Source organism: Kogia breviceps, chromosome 15, assembly GCF_026419965.1.
Source record: "Kogia breviceps isolate mKogBre1 chromosome 15, mKogBre1 haplotype 1, whole genome shotgun sequence".
NCBI lineage: Eukaryota > Metazoa > Chordata > Mammalia > Artiodactyla > Physeteridae > Kogia > Kogia breviceps.
The window spans coordinates 66,048,037-66,066,237 of record NC_081324.1 but is presented as its reverse complement, the minus strand read 5'-3'; the positions used below and the strand labels follow the sequence as shown (position 1 = coordinate 66,066,237).

The 18,201-nt window shown below is 47.1% G+C and overlaps 1 protein-coding gene across 14 annotated transcripts in view; it reads left to right on the top strand.

Annotated features, from left to right (window-relative positions):
* The window catches only part of DEPDC5 (DEP domain containing 5, GATOR1 subcomplex subunit), a 95,274-nt gene that overhangs the window by 57,018 nt on the left and 20,055 nt on the right, over positions 1–18,201 (top strand). For 5 of the 14 annotated variants that reach the window (XM_067014846.1, XM_059040082.2, XM_067014847.1 and 2 more), the window contains 6 exons: positions 51–168; positions 624–791; positions 2,703–2,922; positions 4,245–4,378; positions 9,940–10,048; positions 12,826–13,035. In XM_067014846.1, the coding sequence (XP_066870947.1) occupies positions 51–168; positions 624–791; positions 2,703–2,922; positions 4,245–4,378; positions 9,940–10,048; positions 12,826–13,035 (959 nt within the window). The remainder of the gene's footprint in view (positions 1–50; positions 169–623; positions 792–2,702; positions 2,923–4,244; positions 4,379–9,939; positions 10,049–12,825; positions 13,036–18,201) is intronic. The other 9 variants (XM_067014848.1, XM_059040086.2, XM_059040085.2 and 6 more) reach the window with 3 other exon arrangements.

Sequence of the window (18,201 nt, the reverse complement as noted above, 5' to 3'; positions counted from 1 at the left end):
GAATGACCCTCAACCAGATGGAGGAAATTATTTATTTTTTTCCCTGTTAGGCCTTGTGTCCCGAAACCGCCCAGAGGAGGAAGACCAGTACTGGCTGAGCATGGGCAGAACTTTCCACAAAGTCACACTGAAGGATAAGATGATCACAGTGACACGATACCTTCCCAAGTGAGTGCTTGGGTATTTAAAGTTTTCAGCTCTGTCCTAAATTATGTCCAGCTACTAAGTTATGTTTCTAATACATACTGTCCACATACTGAATTATGTGTATAACACGTAATTCAAACCAAGGAGGTTGAGTAATTGGTTTTTCTTTCAGAGTTACTGTTTTGCTCTCTAGGGTTGTATTTTATGGTTGTAGCTCACCTACTTCCAAAAGGGATTTGATCCAGCTTATAATGTTTAGCATGAGTCTTAACATGCCAATTAAAAATAAAGAGTATGAGGCAAGAAGAACTGAGAAATCTCCATTACCAGTGCCCTGGGAGGAGTTTTGGTTACTGTGGTCGAGGGTCGAGTGCCAAGGATACTGCTAAGTGTCTTGAGACAGAAAAGATACAGGAGACTTGCGGGGAGGGGGGAGATCCTTGTTTGGACCTCAGGCCACGCCCTTTGTTTTTCAGGTACCCTTACGAATCTGCCCAGATCCACTACACCTACAGCCTCTGCCCCTCCCACTCAGACTCGGAGTTTGTCTCCTGTTGGGTGGAATTCTCGCACGAGCGTCTGGAGGAGTACAAGTGGAATTACTTAGACCAGTACATCTGCTCTGCCGGCTCCGAGGACTTCAGGTCAGAGACCCCGATTTCACTTTCCATCCTCGCTGCCTTGCGTGTGTCCATATTTTAATGTCTCTGTCCTTTCTCCTGATTGCAAAATGATGCCTGTTTTAGAAAAAATAAAAGAAAAAGAAAATGGGGAGAAAAAGCACATCTGCATTGGGTTAAAAACTCAGCGATGAGATGGACGTGGATGGTTGTGCAACAGTGTGAATGTACTGAATGCTGCTGAGTTGTGCACTTAGAGATCATTAAAGTGGTAAACTTTGTTATGTATATTTTACCGCATGAAACAACAAACAACAGCAAAAAACCTGGTGAAGATGTGCTCTTTTTTTTTTTTTTAATATTTGTTTATTTGGTTGCACCGGCTCTTAGTTGCAGTAGGTGGGCTCCTTAGTTGTGGTTCGTGGGCTCCTTAGTTGCAGCAGACAGGCTTTTTTAGTTGCAGCACATGAGCTCCTTAGTTGTGGCTCTCTGGGTCCATAATTGCCACACACAGGCTCCTTAGTTGTGGCATGTGAACTCTTAGTTGCGGCATGCATGTGGGATCTAGTTTGCTGACCAGGGATCGAACCTGGGCCCCTGCAATGGGAGTGTGGAGTTTTAACCACTGTGCCACAAGGGAAGTCCCAAGATATGCTCTTTGGTGGAATGTCAGTGCTCTTCACATTTTCCTGACTGCTTGTGACATCTTTTTTTTTTTTTGATTGAAGTCTAGTTGATTTACAATGTTGTGTTAATTTCTGCTGTCAAGCAAAGTGGTTCAGTTATACACATACATACATTCATTTTATTTTGTATTCTCTTCCATTATGGTTTATCATAGGATTTTTAAAAAAATTTTTCAGCTTTATTGAGGTGTAATTGACAAAAATTATACATATTTAAGGTGGACAATGTGATGGTTTCACATAAATATAGATTTTTTTCTTTTTTTTTATTGGAGCATAGTTGATTTACAGTGTTGTGTTAGCTTCTGCTGTACAGCAAAGTGAATCAGTTATACATATACATATACTCACTCTTTTTTATATTCTATTCCCATGTAGGTCATTACAGAGTACTGAATAGAGTTCCCTGTGCTATATAGTAGGTTCTTATTAGTTAATCTGTTTTATATATAGTAGTGTGTATATGTCAATCCCAATCTCCCAATTTGTCCCTCCCCGCCCCTTTCCCCCTTGGTAACCATAAGTTTGTTTTCTACACTGTGACTCAATTTCTATTTTATAAATAGGTCCATTTGTCCCATTTTTTTTTAGATTCCACATATAAGTGATATCATATGATATTTGTCTTTCTCTGACTTACTTCACTCAGTATGACTATCTCTAGGGCCATCCATATCCCTACAAATAGCATTATTTCACTGTTTTTTATTATCATAGGATATTTAATATAGTTCTCTGTGCTATACAGTAGGACCTTGTTTTTTATCCATTCTATATATAAAAGCTTTGTGATGTCTTGTTTTTATTTTATTTTATTTATTTTTTTTGGCCATGCTGCAAGGCATGCAGGATCTTAGTTCCCCGACCAAGGATTGAACCTGGGCGCACAGCAGTGGAAGTGCCGAGTCCTAACCACTGGACCACCAGGGAATTCCCTGTGACATCTTGTTTTTAATTTTTCATTTTTATGCATGATTTATGGTTGTGATGATAAAAGGCCACAGCGGCAATGGGCCTGGGTGCACAGAAGCATTCTGACGTCTCTGGGATAGAAAGTAAAAGCAGCCTTGGAGTTCTTCCCTCTCAGCCTACGTGAAATGCAGCAGCAGATGAGCACGTGCTCCTGGGCAGATGGATGCTCGCACCCTCACTCCCGGGGCCGTGGGTATTGAGGTGGGATGCTTACTGGGGTGCTTTTATCATCTACTTTTTCTCACCACCACCCCTTTTCCCCTCTGGCCCTCTGTAGCTTAATCGAGTCTCTGAAGTTCTGGAGGACCCGCTTCCTACTGCTGCCAGCCTGTGTCACCGCCACCAAGCGCATCACAGAGGGGGAGGCCCACTGTGACATCTATGGGGACAGACCCCGGGCGGACGAAGAGGAATGGCAGCTCCTGGATGGCTTCATCCGATTCGTGGAGGGCCTAAACCGGATCCGCCGGCGGCATCGCTCCGATCGCATGATGCGGGTGAGGCACCACGGGCCCCTTGGGGGCTGGGCCCAGTATGGGATGCACGGACCGTCTCCTCCTGTGTCTGGGGCCTCTCACTGGCCAGTTTCTTTACTCCACAGCTGCCCAGCATTTATCTTCAGTCCAAAGCAGTGGGTTCTCCTCCAGCGCAGGGTGAAGGGGGGTACACAGCCAGCCACTGGGCTGGGGCCACTCTGACCCGAGGACACAGTCCTTTGTGAGCTCCCCACTGGGGATCTGGCATCAGGCACAGCTGCTTATGTGACTGGATTGCTGATGCTGGATTGCTGGATAGAAACTCGCTCAAGATGGTGACAGCAGCAATGTCACTTATGTCACTTGTAGTGTTTCCTGTACCCTTGGGCCTTCATTTAACCACTCACTCCCCAGTGAGGATGCTGAGGCTCATGGGGGTGATAGGATGTGTCTGAGGACACCGAGCTAATAAAGAGCCGATCAGGGAAGATTCAGAGTGTGTGTGTGTGTGTGTGTGTGTGTGTGTGTGTGTGTGTGTACACATACAGCTCTGTGAATTTTACAAATGTATAGATTCACATAACCCCCACCACCACCGCAATCAGGACATGGAATAGTTCCATCAGTGCAAAAAAAACTCTCACACTGCCCTTTAGAGTCACACTGTCCCCCCATCTCTAACCCCTGGCAGCCACTGGTCTGTCCTTCACCACTATACTGTTGTCTTTTCCAAATGTCCTATAAGTGGAATCATACGATACGTAACCTTTTGAGGCTGCTTTCTTTCACTCAGCATAATGCCTTTGGGGTTCATCCAACTTGTTGCTCAAATCCATGGTTCATTCCTTTCCATTGCTGAGTAGTGTTCCATCATCAGCCGTGTTTTTATTTTTTGTTTTTAACCTCAAGTTCAGTGTTCTTTAACCCAGGCCAGCTGCCTCTCGTACACAGCATCATTTCTGGGAGAGCTTAGGAAGTGGAAAGAACCTTGGTTTTGAAGTCAGTTAACTGGAGTTTGAATTCCAGCTGCAGTACGATTTAGGATAAGTTACTTCACTTCTCTGAGACTTAGCTTCTTTTTCCATAAATTAGATGTGATGTTATTTACTTCCTTGAGCAGGTAATTGAGAATAAAATGAGATGCTATATGTAAATTGCCTCAAGGAGGCAGTGTGTTTTGAGTCCACAGCTATTTGGGACCTTCAGTTCAAGTGAAAAGCCATTTCCTGGCATTTCCTGATCCTGAGACCCCGTCTTCCCCGACTGCACTGATGGGCTCCCAGAGTCTGAGGCACAGCAGACACAGCAGCATCTGATGACCTGTCTCCTCCTCTATGCTTTAGAAAGGGGCCACCATGAAAGGCTTGCAGATGGCTGGGCCCATCCCCACCCACTCACTCGAGTCGACCGGCCCCCCGGTTGGGAAGAAGGGAACCTCAGCTCTGTCTGCCCTGCTGGAAATGGAAGCCACTCAGAAGTAAGTGCCTGGTGGACGGAGACTCGTTCCCATCCCCCAGGCCCCAGTGCGGTGCAATGTTACTTCTGTCTACTAAGGAGCCAGTAACTGACAAAAAGACACATAGGGCTTCCCTGGTGGCGCAGTGGTTGAGAATCCGCCTGCGGATGCAGGGGACGCGGGTTCGTGCCCGGGTCCGGGAGGATCCCACGTGCCGCGGAGCGGCTGGGCCCGTGAGCCATGGCCGCTGAGCCTGCGCGTCCGGAGTCTGTGCTCTGCAACGGGCGAGGCCACAACAGTGAGAGGCCCGCTTACCACAAAAAAAAAAAAGACACATAAGTGAAAAGAAAGCTAGGTTAATACCTGGTAAGTGTCGAATGTCATGAAGTAGGTCAGAAGTTAAAAACTTGCAGTCTGGGGCTTGATTTGAACTAAGGATACAGTTGGTTTGGTCCACAAGGTGTTTTTTTGTTGGTTGTTTGTCTTTTGTTTGTTTTGTATTTTTAACAGACTTTCTTTTTTAGGGCAGTTTTAGGTTCAAGGCAAAATTGAGTGGAAGGTACAGAGAGTTCCCATCTACACCCTGTCCCTGCACATTATCCACATCCCTCACTGAACGGTACATTTGGTACAATCAATGGACCTGCATTAACACATCACAGTCACCCAAAGAGCACAGTTTATTTACATCAGGGTTCACTCTTGGTGTTGCACATTCTATGGGTTTAGATAAACTTAAAATGACATGTAGCCACCGTTATGGAGTAGTTTCGTTGCCCTAAAAACACAAAATATTTTTAAAATATTTGAGCCAAATTTTTTTCGTTTGAAGATTTCATATAAAAATCTTGATTTCTTAATGAATTCTTACATGAAAAAATATGTAACATTATGGTTATATTGTATAAAAAATATAGATAATGTAATATGAAATTATATTATGGGTAATATGTAAAATCCAGCTTTTCTCGAAATGGTGGAGGCTCAGTTAGCACTGGGTCCACGTTCAAGCCCAGCCACAATGGGCTGGCACTTTAGGTGGACTTGTGCCCCTGATTTACCGTAGAGCCAGCACACCGTCTGCTCTTGGACTTGTCTTGGCCCCTCAGACAAGGGCCACCTGACCAGCTTCTCTAGGCATTTGAGTGTGTGGTCCCTTTGTAAACAGTAGTTGCTGCAGCTTTTAGGACCCCGGTGGGACCACATCTTGCTTTGGGAGGGCAGGGACAGCATCACAGGAGGTAGGATTTAAGATGTCCTTGTAGAAAGGGATGCATTTATACAGGGTGTAGGGGGAGGACTTGGGGAAAAGGAGAAAACATTGCCACGAGCAGGTGGGACCTACTCTGGGAGGCCTTCCTTGCCCCCTCTATCTTTCCAGCAAGTTCATGATCTCCACTGTATTTCCTGGTGTCTGTCTGGTGAGGGGGTCCGTGCCATGCCCGTAGGAGCCCAAATATGTTAAGCTTTCAGAAGGTAACATGAGTGAGCCTGAGGCCCAGTGGGAAATATAGTTGCAAAGACAGCATGGGAAGTCGGATTCCAGGCTGTTCTTACATATTCTCATAGCAAGAGCGACCCTTTGAAAGTTTATTTTAATGGAAAATTTCAAACAGATTAAAAAAAAGTAGACTCATGTAATAAATCCCTGTTTACCCATCACCCAGCTTCAATGATTATCAACTCACGGCCAATCTTGTTTCATTTATATCCCACTTGCTCTCATCTTCCTTTTTATTTCTTATGAAATCCCAGACATCACACCCCTTTGTCTATAATATTTCAGTGTGCATCTCTGAAAGATAAGTACTCCTAAAACAAAACTGTAATACCATAATTTACCCAAAAAGTCACAGCAGTTCCTTAATATCATGTAATATTCATTCAGCATCTTTGGCAGTGGTGTTTGCACAGATGGGTCCTGCATATAGGAAGGCCTGGTGGGTGGGCCCAGGAGGCAGAGGCCTCACTAGTCCAGGTGAGAGGCAGCAGAGGCTAGAGGGTGAGGATGGGATGGAGAGGAAGGGATACAGGGAGAGAAGGGAAGAGCGTGGCCATGGTGACAGGGGAGCAGATGAGAGGAGGAGAGCTGGTGTAGGTCGGACTCATTACTGAGGGCGCTGGGGCCTCCAGAAAATACCTTTATCTGACCAAGGAAAGACCCCAGAACTCTACCTGGTAGGTTGTCCCTGTAGCTAATCACAGACCTTTCCTGCTGGGAAAAAGAACAAGGAACATAATGTTGCTGGGAGGGGTGTGAAGTTGGGGGCAGGGGAATCTTATTTTAATGTGTCAGTGAGTCATCGTTCAATGCACCCCAAGGAACCTCTTTCTGCTCAGACTCGAAGACGATGGGTAGTTTGGGGTGGCAGTGTCCCTGGGTGTGTGTGAGGAGCTCAGCTGACCCCATAGCAGGAGGCAGGACAGGGAGCCCCGAGCTTTATTCTCCCTGCAGATGACCGCTCCCGGGTGATGGGGTGCGTTTTCTCAGAGCCGGAGGCCTTGCAGAGGGAGCCAGACCTTACATAATGTGTGCTCACACAGCATTTTTTACTTTGTGTTTTTCTTTATTGTTTGGCTACACCAAGCAGATGCAATTTTATTATGGAAAACTGTTATAGTCATACGAAGAAGAGTTTCAGAAGTTTCACCCGTAGTCCTATCATCTTACCACGCGTGTCTGTTTCCTCCATTCGCCCTGGGTCTTTGCCTGGAGGCATGCACCTGTTGTCAGGCTCTCGTGGGGAGGCAGAGGCCCCAGGAGCGTGGCTGTGGGCAGTCTGGGCTGCAGGTGCCAGTCCGCAGCTCTGCGGCTCCTGTTAGATGGGGATAAACTGATGTCAGGGAGTCAGAGCAAGGAGAGAGCCCACGTGGCAATCGTCACGGCCTCTGGGAAGAAGGCAGCGTGCCCCATGCGTGTTCTCATGTGTGGGCTTGCACAGTATATCTAGTCCTTTTGTGACATCCCCTCCCCAGAGCCGTGAGACAAGGGACCTCCAAGGGCAAGGACGGGTCCTACTTGTCTCTGAATCCCTGACTCCTAGTCCACGGGTCAGCACGTAGATGGCAGCTCAGTACATGGGGGTTGTCATGTGCATCAGACAAGGGGACAGTGGGGGGCAACCGAGGCTTCCTGCCACCACCATCCCAGCCACGGGCTAGGCCACAGCCCCCAGGAGGCGCAGGAGAGCGTCCCAGTGGGTGTTTGCGGATGAGACCCAGAGGAATACACCGTGAAGTGGTGCAGAGACAGTGTGATGTGGTTCAGAGACAGTGCGCTGTACATGGACCAGGCAGAGTCAGGCTTTTAGTCTGCTTTTCTTATATGAATTACACCTCAGAGTACCCAAGTGATTGGTGCAGGAGGTGTCTCTCTCCAATATTCCAGCTAATGGGTCCAGAAGGAGCACTGGAACATTACCACATGTGGGCTCTGATGCACTCACAGACCTAGCAGAGATCACCAGTGACTGCTCACATCGCCAGATGCCGTGGGCCTCCATGTAGAAGCACACAATACACTGAGGAAGAATTACTGCCCCATCAAACCTAAATGTGCTTAAACCTCTAAATATAATTTCTAGTGCTCAGGAAGTATTGGGCGCAGAGGAACACGATAAACAATAAAGGGATATGATCAGCACATCCATATTGTAAATTTACAGGACGAGTGAGCTACTTTCTTCCACAAATAAATTGCAGGGATATGGAGGGATGAGTGGAGCTTTTTAGCTTAAAGAAGACTTGAGAGACATAACTGACTGCAGTGTAGGGATTTTAACTGAATCCTGTTTTGAACAAACACACAGTAAAATCATTTTTTAAAAAAATTTATTTATTATATTTGTCTGCGTTGGGTCTTCGTTGCTGCATGTGGGCTTTCTCTAGTTGCGGTGTGTGGGCTTCTCATTGCGGTGGCTTCTCTTGTTGCAGAGCATGGGATCTAGGTGCACCGGCTTCAGTAGTTGTGGCTCGCAGGCTCTCGAATGTAGGCTCAGTAGTTGTGGCACACATGCTTAGTTGCTCTGCAGCATGTGGGATCTTCCTGGACCAGGGATCAAACCTGTGTCCCCTGCATTGGCATGTGGATTCTTAACCACTGCGCCACCAGGGAAGTCCTAAAATCTTTTAAAGATACAATATATACTGAAGTGTTTATGGATGAAGTAATAGCATGTGTGAGTTTTGCTTCCAAATAATCGGGTGGATAGGGATAGATGAAACAAGATTGGTTCTATCAATAAATAATTCTGGGGTCCAGGTAGATAAGAGTTCAATTACATTATCCTCCTTATTTTCATATGAGTTTGAAAATTTTCCATGACACAAACCAAAAAGAGAGAGTGTAACAGGTTACTATGGAAACTGATTTTTAATCTCCGATATGAGGTTACTTCACCATCAGTAAGAGATGTGTCAGGATTTAAGATTAGGGAAATGTCACAAATTGGCTTCCCCGGGGAAACGGATGGAGACAGAGTTTAGTCGTGGGCTCAGCCCCCGTGGGAGGGAGGGGGCGGAAGGTGGAGGGGACAGAGGGAGAAGCTGAGATGCAGGAAAGCCCAGTGACGGCCTCGGGCACCTCCCTCAAGCTCTGGAGTTAGAGCCATGTTCGGAGATGAGCCGAGTTGGACCAACAGGGCCAGGCCTTTACAACCCTTGGTGATGGTTCACTGTCCACAGGCAGCCCAGGGAGGGGCTCGGGCTCTGCAGCTGGGCCGTCTCTGGAGCAGGACGACACTCCCAGCTCCCGTGTCAGCAGGGCCACGGCAGAGGGTCTGGGTGGTGCCTCAAAGTGCCCACTATGAGAAGTGTGTGTTATGGTAACAATGAAGCATTTTAGACTGTAATGTGAGCCTCCTGGAACTTACCAAATAAAAATTCAATGGTATATTAAAACAGTCTATTGGAGGTAGCATTTAAGTTACCATAGTTCATGGCTTATCTTAGTACGGAAAAAAAAATTAGGAAAATATATGTGAAAGTAGGCATTTTTGGATACCAGATCTGAGATGGGAGGAGATGTCATAAGAAAACCATAGTTGTCTTGTGTCTGAGATAAATGCCTGTTAGATTAGTGTGTGACATTTTTGGGGGGAGTGGGGAGGGCTCAAGTGTGTGCGTTTGCAAGATTAAGGAATCTTCAAAATGTATAGAGTCGACACATTTCACCCTGTTTAGTTAATGGCGAATGGTAACGCAGCCCTAACGTTCAGAATGTGCTTCTGCTGGTACATTTAATAAAAACTGAGAAAAAGTTTCTCCCAGAGAGTTAAAAAAATGGTGTTCATGGACAGAGTCACTCAAACCATGTCACTTGCTGTTTCAAAGTAATACATAAGCCCAGGTGCTGCCAAGAGGCTTTTAAAATTGAGCTGTTTTCTGATTTTCCGTGGCAGCTGGTGATCATTCAGGACAATGAATGAAATTAAGGGCACTACGTAGGGCCTGAGGATTAACAAAGCAGAAGAGCGTGTTTCGAAGGTGCTGGCAACGGAGCTGCCTTCGCTTCGTTGTGGTTAACATAGGTCCTTCCCCAGGGGGCTCTAAGCAAGGACCGCCCTGTGTTTTTCCCCTCTCAGGTGCCTGGGAGAACAGCAGGCGGCAGTGCATGGGGGCAAGAGCTCTGCCCCCCCGGCCGAGAGCAGCGGCGTAGCCATGACTCCCACCTACGTGGACAGCCCACGAAAGGTAAAGTCAGGCGGGGGGCTGGCGTGTGCGCTCAGGGACCCGGTATGGAGGGTAACACACAGCCCATGAGTCCAGGACTAAGTGTGCTGAGGATTTGGAGGAACCCTTTGCAGCACTGCTATTTTGATGGAGGGACTTGCCTGGTCAGGGTCGTAAGGACGCTAACTGCTAGATGAAAGCAGATGTAAGTCAGTCAAGCTAAACTCTATATCTATTCGAGATCTGGCTCAAGCTGTGACACTGGCCTCTGGTTTTCCTTCAGCCCCATCTTCAGCCCTCCTGGTGGCGGGAGGGAGGTAGAAAATGACTGAAGCAGCTTCTGGGAGAGCTCACTCTTTGATGAATGAAATTCCCATCAGTTTGCTTAGACTCCTAAGAAGTAGTCAGGCGGGAGCATCCTGGGAGATGGAAACCAAAACCTGAGGCTTTGGCCTCTGTACGGAATAGCGAGTACAGTAGAGGAGCTGAAAGCTCCACAGGTCAGGCTTGTTGTAGCTTTGAAGACCAATAGATGTGTCTCTGCCAACTCCTTCTCCTTGGAAATTCAGAATCTGAGATCGTTCTGATGTGGCAGGGTGAGCTGGTCGCACATTCTCTTACCTGGTCTTTCTCACTCGGAGATGAAGGAGATTCAATAGATGTATTTTATTTTTCAACATTGTGGTCAACTTGTATATCCATCTGTATATTTATTTTACTTTCACATCGTGAAAATTTCCCCGTGTCATTATTTCTCCAAAGTATGATTTTAAAAAATAACTATATAATATTTCATCGTATGGATAGACCTTTGTTTATAACTTCATTTTTTGTTTAAAAAATGGTGGTTTCTGATTTTTAAAAATAGTTTTGGGCAATTATTCCATAAGTTTGTATAATTATTCTGCAGTGTATCACAATTACAAGTAATACTGCAAACATCTTTGCACATAATTATTTGACCACATCTCTGATTGTTTCTTCAGGGTAAGTTCCTAGAATTAGACTTCTAGGATGGAGGGATTAAAATCTGAGAAAAAGTAGCAACTGAGGCTGCAGGCAGTGTGTAGCATCCATAGGCCAGAGACAGCAAACCTCAATAAATATTTTAGGCTTTGTGGGCTGAGAGAGAAGATCAAGGCTATTGTGTGGGCTCTTCTGTAACCATTTAAAATCTTAATGGTTCTCAGCTCACAGGTTGGAATAACCAGGTGACTGGATTTGGCTGTAGGCTGTCGTTTCCACAAACCCAGATCTAAGGCAGTGACTCTAGGTACAGTCCCAAGGGTAGTCTGTGCATCAAGAATGACCTGTTGGTGAAAAAAGTCTTTTCACCTGTCCTCACTCACGGGTACATCATCTCAGCAGCATTAGCACCTCTGCTTCTGTATGTTTTGGCAGAGAAGGGACACAAATAGAACATGAGAACACATAAGTGCCTATGTGCTGTTCACTAGCTGTTACCTCCACCCACTGCCATCTCTGAGGATTAGAAACAGTGCGGGGGACAGTACTGAGAAGTACAGAAATTACAGAACCACAAGCATTATGGTTAAAATACACCAACGGCCAAATAGGAGATCGTGGTCTAGAACACTCTCTTCATCTTCCAGCTGGACACTGAAATCCATGTGGATAGCCATCAGTCTGCTGGGTGTAGATTCCCAAGTGGTCCAGGAGAAGCAGAGGTGTTAGGAGATGGCCCAGCACTCTCCAGGCAGCAGCTGTGTCAGGATGCGTAGAGGGTACCCGAGTGTGCATCTCTGCAGACACACGTTTCCTCCGCTTGTTACTTGAGCTTGTAGTGGCTGATGGGTGTGGCAGCAGTCCTGGTAAAATGGACAACGAAATACTTCAGTGATTCTACTTTTAGAATTTAAAAAGTTTTAGGAAAGCAGGGACCTTCAGGTGTATCAAGTGGCATTTCCAAATTTCAGTGATAATAAAGCTTAAAAAGTAAAAAGATTTTGAAGGGACAAGAGGACACTTCTTGACCTTAAGAAAGAGGGAGGGAGTGGGTCTTTGGAAAAGTTCTCTCTGTCATTTATGTTTCAAGTACACGGCAGCTTGCACCCCACAAGAATAGGGTGGGGAGGGGAAGGCTGCTTCAGGAGCCTTTCCCGGGGACTGCATATGATTTTGTTACACAACCAGTGGAGGAGAAGGTATTGCTGCTCCTGTGTCCCCAGGTTGCTCAGAAAATTAAACAAGAACTTTTCCTGCAGTGAATCCTCTTCTCCCATCTGGCTGCCATGTTACAGGCGGAAATGCAAACATCAGGCCTCCGTGCATCTCCCAGAGGCCTGCTGGTCACCCAGCCAGGCGGGAGGCCAGGACGCTGCCCCCAATCCTGCCCCGTGGCCCCCTCTGCAAGCTGCCCTGCGGTCTTCTCCTCCCCTCGGCATATGTCTGAGGATGTTCAGAGCTATGTGGGAGGACGCAGGCAGCCAAGCCAGGCTCAGATGAGATCTGAGGCGCTTGGACACACCTTCTCCACAGGTGCTGGCTCCCACCCCACTGGGATATTCTGCCCAGGAAGGTGTGAGTTTCTGCTAATGCTTCGCATTTGGATATTTTCCTCCTGGGTGGATCTCTCTCTTTCTCTCTCTCTCCTTCCCTCCCTCTCTTTTTTTTTTTTTTTTCCTTTCCCCTCATGTGCCCTTCTTTCTCTCCTTCCCTCCTTGTTTTTGTTTTTTTGCTCTCGTCCCCCCCTCCTTCCCCGATGGTTCGCTGCTGGGCCGCGTTCCGTCCCTCCGCCCCCTCGCACCTGCTGCCGCTTCCTGCTGCTCTGACCTCAGGACGGGGCCTTCTTTATGGAGTTTGTCCGCAGCCCGCGCACAGCATCGTCCACCTTCTACCCGCAGGTCAGTCCAACCCCAGGGCCCCGAGGCCCGTGCATGCCTGTCCGTCGCAGAAGCCACGACCTGGCCTTCAGCTCGGCTCTGAACGCGTGGAATTGGGCCGAAGCCGAGTTTGAGGGGCAGTTGAAACTGAATTCAGTCTCAGAGGTGCATTTCCTTTCTTGGTGTTTGTGGTGACACAGGGGGATGAGGAGATTAACGTCAGAAAACATGCTGGCACATGTGGCTTACGTGTTCCCGTCTTTGTCATGTGTTGCCACTGACTCTTGTCCACGGGGCAGCATCTTCCTATTTAGGTGTTTTTGTCCATATGACATAAGCAGCATGATACATGCTGACTTAAGGACAGAACTCTTATTTTTTTCTTCCTAGTACAAGCAGATAAATTTATAGCCGTGCGGCAGGAAGTGGTGAAAAACCGAGCAAGCAATTACTACCAGGCATGTGCTTTGTCGTAGACTGAGAGTGTGCGACCCTGGGCAGCTTGCCTCTGGACTGTCCTGAACTCACGTGTCACATAAAGGGTTTGGACCCATCTCAAGGGGCTTCCAAGCCTTAAAACTCTTCACTTACTATGTGCCAGGCTCATAGTATTATTTCGTCTCATCCTCACAGCATAGCCTATGAGTTAAGCAGAAGTTTTATCCCATTTCTACAGATGGAGAAATTGAGGGCCAAAGAACTTGTGCTTCACACAGTACAGGGTTGAGCTGGGATTTAAATCAGGACCAAGATGCTTGATTCATTACCCCCACCCCATAATTAGCATTGGTCATTGCTGTGCTGACAGATCTTGGTGAAGAGAACCTGGGCTCCCTGCCCTTTATTGAGGCCCCTGAGTATATGTGATTGACCTGGTCACAGAGATTTGAAAGGGAGGAGAGGGTTTATGCAGAGCAGGGCAGGCTCAGGAGGATGGACGTGGCAGGTTCGGGGGAAAGGTTTAGGAACCCTTATTTGGTGGAAGTGAGAAAACCAACATGGATTGAGGACCTGCTCCGCCAGCTACCGTGCAAAGGGCTTTGCCAACAGCCTGTGAGTCCATGAGGTACACGTACTATCACCCCATTTTCCAGATGAAGAAACTGAGGCTTAAGTATGTTGCCTGGTCAGAGGGCCCGGAACTAGCGAGTGGCAGAGCCCCTCCACTGTTCTGTAGTTCACACTGGTGTCTTCCCTTTCTTGGGAGGCCAGAGGGCATCTTGGGTCTGTGCTGGGTTCTTCCCAGTGAAAGCGCGACCCTGGGCGGGTCCCTGTCAGGGCCTCTTGAGTCCTAATTCAGCAATCACTATCTGTTGGAGGCAACCTGCCCTTGTGGTTTAAAACAGACTCTGGTTGGAGTTTTTAACCTTTTACTTTCTAACAATAGACCCTCTCGTGAAAAGCTTCAGACTTAGATTAGAACTTAAGAAAAATCAACAGAGCCGGGAGAGAATTGTTTTATACATCCTATAATACTCCACACAGGTTCACGTGGTGGAATTCACCAGAAGAACAGAAGTGGATAAGTTCCTGGAATTGGAAACAGCAAACAGAGATGAGGAGTTTATGTTACCTACCATTAAAAAAAAAATGATCCCGTGTAAGATGTAGTAAGGGAGTGCTCTGTACTGACATGAAATTAAATTGAGCTGTGCTGAGTGCCGTGGGAGATACAGGGATGAACACGACACCCTGTGGACGTTGCTTGTTTGATGTCTGTTCCCCCCTCCTCACCCCCAGATGGTGAGCACCATGAGGGCAGGGGAAGTTTGTTTCTTGTGGGGGGGGTTTGTTTATTTAACATTTTATTTTATATTGGAGTATAGCCGATTAACAATGTTGTGGTACTTTCAGGTGAACAGCAAAGTGATTCAGTTATACATATACATGTATCTATTCTTTGTCAAATTCTTTTCCCATTTAGGTTGTTATGTAATATTGAGCAGAGTTCCCTGTGCTATACAATAGGTCCTTGTTGGTTATCCATTTTAAATATAACAGTGTGTACATGTCAGTTGCAAACTCCAGGGGACGGTTTTGATGAGGGGTGATATTCCTTCCTTCCCTGATGATATAAACCTTGGAAAACATCCTGGCTGTGGGGCTGGGGTTATTCTCCAGCTCTACAAGGTATATGGGATTCCGTCACGAGTGCTTTTACGAGGCCTCTCTGTCCGGATGGTGCTGGGTGGCTGGAGGCCAGGAGCCCTGCTTAACCCACTTCATCTGCAGGTGGGACACTGGCCTCAATGCACAGTTGAGGGCTGGGCTGGCTGGTCCTGCTGTGTCTTGGTGGCTGGTTGTCCTCCAGCAGGAGCAAACAGGACTCTGACAGGCATGGGGTTGGGGGCCATGGGGGCACGTGTTGTGGTTGATGCTCATCTCAGAGGCATCCTTGGGAAAGCCCCCTCCCTCAGCTTCTCCCACAGCTTTGGGCATGTGGGAAGGTGGGAGGAGAAGGGGTTAGTGTTGCCGGTGAGGGTTATTGGTTTGTTTGTTTAATTAACTAAATGCCAAACTTTATTTGGATTTCACCGCTTTTTCTGTGAACGTCCTCTCTGTTCCACGGTCCAATCCGGGGCACCACGTTGCATTTAGCTGCCATGTCTCCCCAGTCCCCTCTGGTCTGTGACAGTTTCTCAGTCTTTCCTTGTTTTGGGGTTTGTTTTTTTTTAAATGACCTTGATGGTCTGGAGGAGTCCTGGCCAGATATCCTGTAGAAAGTCTCCAAATCTGGGTTGGTCTGATGTTTTTCTCATGGCGAGACAGGAGTTACAGGTCTTTGAAAAGAATCCTCAGAGGTGAAGTACCCATCCCATCACATCCCATGGAGGTCCACAGGGTCCACACAACATCACTGGTGACGTGAACCGTCATTGCTTGGTGACGTGGTACTTGCCAGCTGTCTCCACTATGAAGCTGCTGTTTCCCCTTTCTATACTCTGGAAGCAGGTCACTAAATCTAGCCCACTCCAAAGAGGAGATGGGAGATTAAACTCACCTCTGGAAGGTCCCATCTGCACAGGTTTAATGGGGTCCTTTTGTAGGGAAGGTTTTGAATGAGGTTCCTAAGACAAAACCCATCCCAGACCAAGCACCTCCCTCTGCTTGGCTCTTCTCAGCTCTCTGTGTGAGACGACGGCAGTTCTGTCCATCTAGCCCTCTTTGTCTGTCTTTTCCCACTGGTCTTATTCCAAAAAGTTTCTTCAGGTGGATTATGGAAATAAATGGAACCTCCAGAATAAAAATGTGACTAGATGGGGAAATTCAGGATAAGAAAAAATAAGACAGGACATCCTATGAGGTCTTATAACATACTTAGCGTTTCCTGCTAAATTCAGCTCTGCACTTCCTGGTAGCCAAAGAAAAGTGGGAAACATCTGTTCCAGGACTCAGAGTGGTCATGAGATAAAGACAAACCAGTTGTTGGGGAGAAGCATAACTTTTCCTGGTATTAAGATCTGAGCAAAATGCCTTTCTCTGCACCCTCTTTTTTTTTTCTTTTTAAAAATATTTATTTATTTGTTTATTTAGGCTGCACTGGGTCTTAGTTGTGGCACACAGGATCTTCATTGAGGCATGTTTAGTTGTGGCATGCAGGCTCTTAGTTGCAGCATGCATGTGGGATCTAGTTCCCCGACCAGGGATTGAACCTGGGCCCCCTGCATTGGGAGTGCAGAGTCTTACCCACTGGACCACCAGAGGAGTCCCATCTGAGCAGCCTCTTGAAAGATGGACGTTGTGTGATATGGAGCAGGGGTGGGGCAAATCTGGTCCACCATCTGCTTTTGTCAATAAAGTTTTATCAGGACAAAGCCACACCCCCTTCATTTACATCATCGATGGCTGCTTTTGTGCTTTTTCACTTATACAGAAACTGTATAAGTTTCAACAGGCTTTATAGCCCACAAAGCCTAAAATAATTACCATCTGGTCCTTGACAGAAGATATTTGCCAATTTCTGATTTAGAGGATAACCTATAACCACTTCCTGATTCAGGCTGGTGGGGCAATTCTCAGGGGCAGTAGACGAGAGATGACCCCACCAGAGAGGCAGCACCTAGAGGCTTCTGCGCCTGAGAACTGAGTCTAGTCCCCTCCGTTAGCTTCTAACTTAATTTTACAGTGTAGCATCTATTCCTAAGTCTTACTGGTTGGGGGCAGGTGGTGGCTGGTAATTGCAAGCTGCTTCTTGCTGCATTTCTCAGTATTTATGGTGCTGGCAAAGACTTGTTGGTCCTTCTTTTTTTGGGCAGTTCATTGAGCCTGATGTAGGAGAGCAAATTGGTTCTTTTAGAACCAGGGGTGATTTTGTCTTCTAGGGGACGTTTGGTAATACCTGGAAACATTTTTATTTGTCACAGCTGGAGCAGAGAGAGATGATAAGGGGGTCATTACTAGCATCTGGTGAGTAGGAGCCAGGGATGCTGCTCAGCACCCCAGGATGCACAGGACAGTCCCCACAACAAAGGCTTATCTGTCCCCTAACGGCGATAATGCCGTGGTTGAGATGCCCTGTTTTATTTATTTTATTATTATTATTTTTTACTATTTATTTATTTGGTTGAGCTGGGTCATAGTTGCAGCAGGTGGGCTCCTTACTTGAGGCTCTCCAGCTTCTTAGTTGTGGCATGTGAACTCTTAGTTGCAGCATGCATGTGGGGTCTAGTTCCCTGGCCAGGGATGGAACCCAGGGCCCCTGCATTGGGAGCACGGAGTCTTAACCACTGCGCCACCAGGGAAGTCCCGAGATACCCTGTTTTAGAAGGAGTGATTTTTCCATCATCCAATAGAGTATCTGATAATATAAGGCTCCATTCTGGAAGTACTTGAAAACCCCATGTAAGAGGGACTAGGTGTCTTAGATTTTTCCAGAAGTGCTCTGGAAGGCTTGCTGTTCTCTCCAGATGTTTGCTGTGGGGTACAGCCTCCCTAGGTGGGCAGGTCATAGTCCTGCCCTCCAGGCCATTTAAAGGGAATGAAGCAGATGACATGAAGCAAAACCTGGCAGCTCCCAGGCAGGGGTCAGAGACCCAAAGTAGAGAGACAGTTTCTGTTTGGGGATGGAGGCAGAGTGAGTCAGGGAACGTTTCACTAAGGGAGCAGCATTTGAAACAGCGTTTGTAGCCTGTGGTGGCGGGGAAGGGCATCCCAGGTTGGTGGGGCACACAGACAGTTTTAAACACACAGGGTTGACTCTGCTGGAAATAGAGCCGTGGATGAGCATGGGCGGGGCAGTCTGAGCCAGAGCCCTGGTGCCGCGAGTTGGTTCTCAATTCAGTAGCTCGTGGGGAGACTTGAAAGATTTCAGAGTAACAGAGTGATGGGATT